The sequence below is a fragment of the Triticum dicoccoides genome, chromosome 5B, assembly GCF_002162155.2.
Source record: "Triticum dicoccoides isolate Atlit2015 ecotype Zavitan chromosome 5B, WEW_v2.0, whole genome shotgun sequence".
NCBI lineage: Eukaryota > Viridiplantae > Streptophyta > Magnoliopsida > Poales > Poaceae > Triticum > Triticum dicoccoides.
Window position 1 is genome coordinate 409,687,423 of NC_041389.1, and position 7,170 is coordinate 409,694,592.

A 7,170-nucleotide genomic window follows, 5' to 3' on the forward strand; every position below is an offset into this window, starting at 1 on the left:
ACCCACGAAGGGTAACGGTTGCGCGAGTCCACGGAGGGCTCCACCCACGAAGGGTCCACGAAGAAGCAACCTTGTCTATCCCACCATGGTCGTCGCCCACGAAGGACTTGCCTCACTAGCGGTAGATCTTCACAAAGTAGGCGATCTCCTTGCCCTTACAAACTCCTTGATTCAACTCCACAATCTTATCGGAGGCTCCCAAGTGACACTTAGCCAATCTAGGAGACACTACTCTCCAAAAAATAACAAATGGTGTGTTGATAATGAACTCCTTGCTCTTGTGCTTCAAATGATAGTCTCCCCAACACTCAACTCTCTTTCATAGGATTTGGATCTGGTGGAAAAAAGATTTTAGTGGAAAGCAACTTGGGGAAGGCTAGAGATCAAGATTCATATGGTAGGAATGAAATATCTTGGCCTCAACACATGAGTAGGTAGTTCTCTTTCAGAAATAGGATGCTGGAAGTGTAGGCTTGTTCTGATGGCTCTCTCCACGAATGAAGAGGAGGTGGAGGGGTATATATAGCCTCCACACAAAATCTAACCGTTACACACAACTTACCAAACTCGGTGGGACCGAATTGGTAAACTCGGTCGGACCGATTCAACAAATCTAGTGACCGTTAGGATTTTCGGTGGGACCGATATGCAACTCGGTAGGACCGATATGGTTAGGGTTAGGGCATAACATAATCTCGGTGAGACCGATTACACAAACTCGGTGAGACCGATTTTGGTAATTAGCTAGCCAGAGAGTTGGTCAGGCAAACTCGGTGGGACAGATTACTCAAACTCGGTGGGACCGATTTTGATAATAAGTTAACCAGAGAGTTTGCATTGTAATCTCGGTAGTACCGATTACACAAACTCGGTGAGACCGATTTTGGTAATGGACATACACAGAGAGATTACAATCCCATCTCGGTGAGACCGAGATCCCTATCGGTGAGACCGATTTGCCTAGGGTTTATGGCAGTGGCTATGACATCTGAACTCGGTGGCGCCGGATAGAAAGAATCGGTAGGGCCGAGTTTGACTTTATGTTTAGGTCATATGTGGATGTGAGAAAGTAGTGGAGGGTTTTGAAGCATATCACTAAGCACATGAAGCAAGAGGCTCATTAAGCAACACCTCATCCCTCCTTGATAGTATTGACTTTTCTTATAAACTCAATGTGATCTTGGATCACTAAAATGTAAAATGAAGAGTCTTGAGCTTGAAGCCTGAGCCAATCCTTTGTCCTTAGCATCTTGAAGGAGTTTCCACATCCTTTAGTCCATGCCACTCCATTGTTGAACTTATCTGAAACATACTAGATAAAAGTGTTAGTACAACAAGAGATATGTTGACATTAATTACCAAAACCACCTAGGGAGCACTTGTGCTTTCACTAAGGCCACCGAAGGCGGGACGGACTAGCGACGACGCCGGCAGGAGGCAGAAAACCCTAGATTTTTGGAGGCAGCAGCCGGCTGGTTTCTGAGTTTTAATTTGATGAAGGAAATATATTAATATCAAAAGGATATCAATTACTCTTCATCAACATGACACGAGCTACTCAAGACCGTAGACATCCAAATTATTACAAAAGGAGAAAAAATGACCAATAAAATCATCAATCATGCAACCCATGTAACATGATAGATGCTCCAACAACGACACTCTTTGGAAGGTAACAGTGCACGAGCTTCACCGTCGCTGGACTCAACCACTATGCCCAGATTTTGGGTTTTCACCCCAGAGAGGAATCTGAGTAAATTTCATGCAATCTCTTCAACAAGGGAACATCTCGTGAACGACACCATTGACAAGTTCAACCAAAGAAGGTCGGGACTAGAGTTTCACTCGCGCGCCTTCACTAAAAAAGCACCATATAACCGAAGTAGTCATGTGCTGCCACCATCGGTCGATCCATCATCGCATAGCCGTGCAAACGCACGGCCCTAGTGGACCTAGGAACACAATTAGAAATATGCCTTTGTAACACACTTGCCGAGCAAAGTGTAGGGATACTCATTATCTCCATCGATCTCATGTCACCGAGAGTCCAGTCTGTCCACGCATCCAATCTAGGCCGGTCAAATGGGGCACCTCAGACAAGGGGAAAAACCACGCATCAAGGAGAAGTTCATTCGCCTGATCTACTATCATAGACGCCATCTTGGGCCACATCGAGCACTCCAAACCGTTGCACTGAGCGAGAGGCATGAAACTAGCGAAGCGTGTAACCGGGAACCTCCAACGAAGGCTAAAGCCCACTGACTTTGCGCCTCGTAGAGGCAGATAGCAGCCTAGGGTCATACTACGGGGAGCAAAATAAACTGGTGCACGCACAACCATGCCAATCCCTAAATTGCCTTCACACAGGGACCAGGAAGATGTGTCGCTGCCATGAATGGTAACCAGGAAAATTCACTGCCATCGCGAATCAAGGAACGAAAAGGCAGAAGCTCCGTTGTGAATCAGGCTGACTTTGGTTATGCTAAACTTTCTTTTGCAGCATTAGAGTATATCTAACCCACCCCCCGGCCATAAAAGCCACTTGTAAAAATGCTTTGGAGAATTAAACCCCATCTAGCCCATCCCCAGACCTTTAATAAAGTTAACATTTTATTCAACATAACCCAACTCTCGAACCCAATATTTGCTCTAGAAAGAACAACTCTGAGCAAATTTGTGCTAGCGACTGATCTCCTCATGGCGCTCGATCCGCCTCTCGTCGTCAGGGACCCACTGGCAGCGGAACTGGTCCACCTCCCTTCCCTTTCCTACCCTTTCGCACTCTTCCGCATGTTCTCCTGACTTGTCGGCGCCAGAATCAGCATTTCCGCCATGTTGTGGCCGAGGCCCACTTTGGCCGGAATCAGTACGAGGAGGCACACTCGTACTGATCATCGTCTTCTTTTTGTTACTTCGGGGTATTTTTGGCTTTGACATTAAAAAAGGGCGTTGACTCGCAAGTAACATGTAGTACAAGGAGTGGTACGAGGAGACGCCCATGTACTATACCCCTTCTTTCATTCTGATCCTCCGAGAAACACCCGACTTTGTTTTAGTTTTTTTTAATTTCTTCCTCATCTTTCCCTAACGATTGATCTGGTAGATCCTAGGGTTTCCAACCCCTCACATAGGCCTATGGAAGACACCCGATATTCATTATCAATATAACTCATTGCCTCCTCCCCATGCCTCATTTCTAGAACAAACTTGTTAACGGGATCAAGAAGGCATTGGTCTCCATGGCATCGAAAGACACTCTTGTCGTCATCTCAAGTCGCAAGGGATCTTACTCAACCTCTCCATCAAGCAAGATTATACCTTTTCCTGATTGGAAGGACATGGCTCCAAAAAGCTAGGAGGTACTCCATCGCATGAGCATCAAGGAAGAAAGTCTGGAAAAGAAGAAAGAAGAGAAGAAGAAGAAGAAGAAGAAGAAGAAGAGTACCCTCCGAACCCTTACAAGTAAAGTCTGGAAGGATCTCTTCCTAAATCCTCGGCCTTCGCCTCGCAAACGCGAGAAGGAAGTGCCAACTCCAGGTGAGATTAAGGAAAAGATAAGCAAGTCCGAGAAAGTTTCTAAAGCTTGTGTTCATAATATCGGAGAGGGTATTGACGCCTGCTAGATGATGAGTAGAGACCTTGAAAAGAAGGTTGATGAACTCTACAGTAGGATTGAATACCTTGCTGATGCCACCACTAAGTTGTCAGGAGAAACAAAAATTTCTCCTAAAAGTCATATCCAGGCAACATGAAGAGATGATGATAATGTAGTCTGCTTCAAGTGTATGGCAGTTGCATGCAGCTAAGAGAAGAAAAAGAAACATACGAAGGAGAAGGAGGAAGCACCAATCGAGCTCATGGAAAATTAGGTAATCTCACCGGCTTGATTGTAAGCTTCGGCGAGATCCGCGAAATACCTTGTACCTTTATCATTCTAGATCTCTACCTTTTTGCAAGTTAGTTAATTACTTGCACAATAAATTGCTTGGTTATCCTTATGAGTGGCGAAAGAATCACTTATCTGATGATGAATGCTGGTCTTACAATATATTCCCCCAAGCCTATCTTACGATAACAAAAATGATGCAAAAAGGGGCTCATCAACTCCGCCAAGCTTAGAATTTTGCTCGTGCATCACTTTTGTCCTTTATTTATGCATATTAGTCATAGGATTTTCAGAATTTTACCACGCTCGGGTGACCTTTTTGCCTAGTTTTGCCAGGTTACCGAAGGAGAAAGATATTTTGAGCATTCATTGGAAAATGCCTACCTCTGGGTGAAAATTACACTAATTGAGCTTACAATAAACTTTCTTATCAAGAGAAGATTACATGGGACAAAAACCAGCTGTGTAGGGCTTTCCAGAGGCGAAGACGGTGAGCGGTGCGAGCGTGGACACTCGTACCGTACAACACCGGCACCCCTAGTCGACTACTTCAACCCCATGCTATCGAATTCAAAGGCGACGAACAGAAAGGTCAGAACCATGAACGAGACCAGAAAGCCACACCTTCGAAAGGGACCCCAAGGGGGAATTGGCAGAAGGGTATCGCTCCGCCACCACCCCGACCAAGGAGACTAGGACATCGATCTTCATCATCATCACCATCCACATTCTTATCATCAATCCCTTCATTCATCTCATTGTTATACCAAATCCTAGTTTGGATTCATATGTGTGTTACATTAATCATTCATCTGCTATTGCCATAAACACTTTTATGATGCTTGTTTGTTTCATTTATATGTTGTGTTAATTATTCTTCAAGATGTTGTGTAAAGTTGACCTCACAACATTTGCCTTTACTGACTTGAAGGATTTTACTATCCAAGGGAAGTGGGGATGAAGAGGTATTGCGGTGACAGAAGCTACCGTGAAACTTAGATGAGGGAATAACGAAGAGCGCCTTAGCTGCATCCATGGAGAGAACCTTAATCATTGTTGCCTCTATCCGGCAGAGGAAACATTTTTGATCTATTTATCAAATAGGAGTATCATGACAGTACAAATAACACAAGTAAAAAAAAAAATCAATGTCCGCAGACCACCTAGGAGATGCTCTTAGAAGTTTCAAACCGAGGAATATAACTTTTACCCTTCTCCAATCCTGATAAGCATAGGAGGACTATAGGAGTGCAGTATCTGGCACTCGGCCACAGTGATAGATAGATTGTCGTCAATCTGCAGTTTCATTTAATTTCCACGACGCAAGCTGGCAAAGACCACATGCATGGGCATTTCTTGTGATCATTGCAAATAATGCTAGCCGTTCGATGATTGTGATTAGGACAAGAGCGCTTGTTTCGAGCAAGACCGACATCGGAAGACATCTGCGCCGTGCAGTGCTTTGCTGGTTTGTTTATATATGGCAGCCTTATTATAGGGGTCATGGCGATCGGTAGACTGTATACATACAGGGGCATAATGCTGCCATGGCAAGGAAGAAACAAATGCACGGTGGGTGCGTGCATGGATGGAACATTAAAAACGAACAAGATAATCCTGTCAGTTCACTCTCACAAGTTGGTGTCTAAATAAATAAACCGTTAAAAAGGAAAACTAGAGAATGCACTTGCACAATTATTTAAGGGAATTGCTAACTAAAATCACATGGGAAAGAAGGCCTAAGCTAATTATATTAGGTACGGAACATATAATATTTTGACATTGATATGTACACCGGACCAGACCAGACCAGATAGTTCTTCCTGAACTCTTTTTTATGTATATAATATAATATACGTGGAGCTGAGACAATCATTAGATGATCAGCTGAGCGGAAGTTGGGCAAAACCCAAGATCACCGAGCAGCCTAGCTTTCAACCAAACCACTGCAAGTTGCAAACGCAAAACAGGGAGACACCATTCTATATAATGACCGCCGGACAGTTCATGGCCTGTGGGAGCTAGCTATCGTTACAGCTCAGTCTACAGGTGAAACATCCCTTGCCTCTCCCCTATATATACGCCCCCCTGCTGTGTCCCTCAGCACACACCCTCCACACAGCACAAGTCAGTCAGTAGTGACACAGCAACCTGGGGAGGGAGAAAGGGAGAGACACAGAGAGAGAGATGAGAAGGAAGGCCATGTTCACGGTGGGAAAGAGCAAGGGGGTGGTGGCATCGCTGATGCACAGGAGGCCCTTCCAGCACATGGTGCTGAGGAGGCTCAGGGAGCTCAAGAAGATAGTCCCCGATGCCCGGGACGCGGACGTCGACGTGCTGCTCCGGCAGACCGCCGAGTACATCTGCATCCTGGAGCTCAAGGTGGCCGCCCTGCGGAGGCTCTCCGCCATCTACGGTGCGTGACGGATGCCGCACCTCCGTCTCAGTACGGCCCGCCCACCGCAATGCCCATGGTTAGAGGTTTTGAGCCCCAGAGTGGATGCAATTGTACATTAGTTGGGTAGGAAGAGCATTTCTTGCCTGCTCATCTCTTGCACCCCCCAGAAGTACTACGTTTGTGAGCTGGCTCCTATGTGCGGTCACATATAGGATCTTGTTTAGCAAGACAAGCCGGTCATTGTTACTGACAAGGCAATGACTGGTGTTGGCTACAAGAACAATTATCTAAGCCCCTCCCTGCATCTTATCGAATATATAGTTGTTTCTATTCAGCTTTCCTTTTCAACTGTTTCCTGGATGACTACAACTAATGCACAACAAGAAATCCACTGTTTAGATAAAGTAATTAATATTATATTTTTATCACATTATGATTTATTTACTTATTTGGCAACGGTACAGAATGTAGTTATTATCCTCAGAGTGAAGAACAGAGATGTAGTGTTCAACACCATAGCTCCGAGACACTGTAATCACAATAAAATCCCGGTCTGTAACTTATTTGGGGCTCCAGCACAAACTCACAGTGTTGGCAGATTCTTCAACATAATGTGTTGATCTATCTTGGATAACACATAACAGATGCCGTGCAAAATAAAAATGTAAGAAAAATCTTACATAAAGATCTGTCAGAATTTCCGTAAAAAGTGAACAGAACTTATTTTAGTCAAGGTCCATTGCTTCAAGTACAACTGTGGGATTCCTTTCTAACCATGTAAGATATAGGCGGATGCGTCACATCAACATATGCTCCAGTGATTATGACAGAAAAGTAAAGTTCAGGGCAGATCTTACCTTAGTACAGTCCCATTTGTGAAGCATCC

The 7,170-nt window shown here is 44.7% G+C and overlaps 1 protein-coding gene across 1 annotated transcript; it reads left to right on the forward strand.

Moving 5' to 3' along the window:
- Nucleotides 1-5,932: 5,932 nt before the first annotated feature.
- Nucleotides 5,933-6,625, forward strand: LOC119305614. The gene has a single exon (XM_037582092.1). It carries the CDS (start codon nucleotides 6,074-6,076, stop codon nucleotides 6,308-6,310), a length of 237 nt encoding a protein of 78 aa, XP_037437989.1. The 5' UTR covers nucleotides 5,933-6,073; the 3' UTR covers nucleotides 6,311-6,625.
- The last annotated feature ends 545 nt before the right edge of the window (nucleotides 6,626-7,170 follow it).

Bases quoted from the DNA above. Each gene is read 5' to 3' on its own strand.
- LOC119305614 (XM_037582092.1), top strand. From the start codon at position 6,074: ATGAGAAGGAAGGCCATGTTCACGGTGGGAAAGAGCAAGGGGGTGGTG.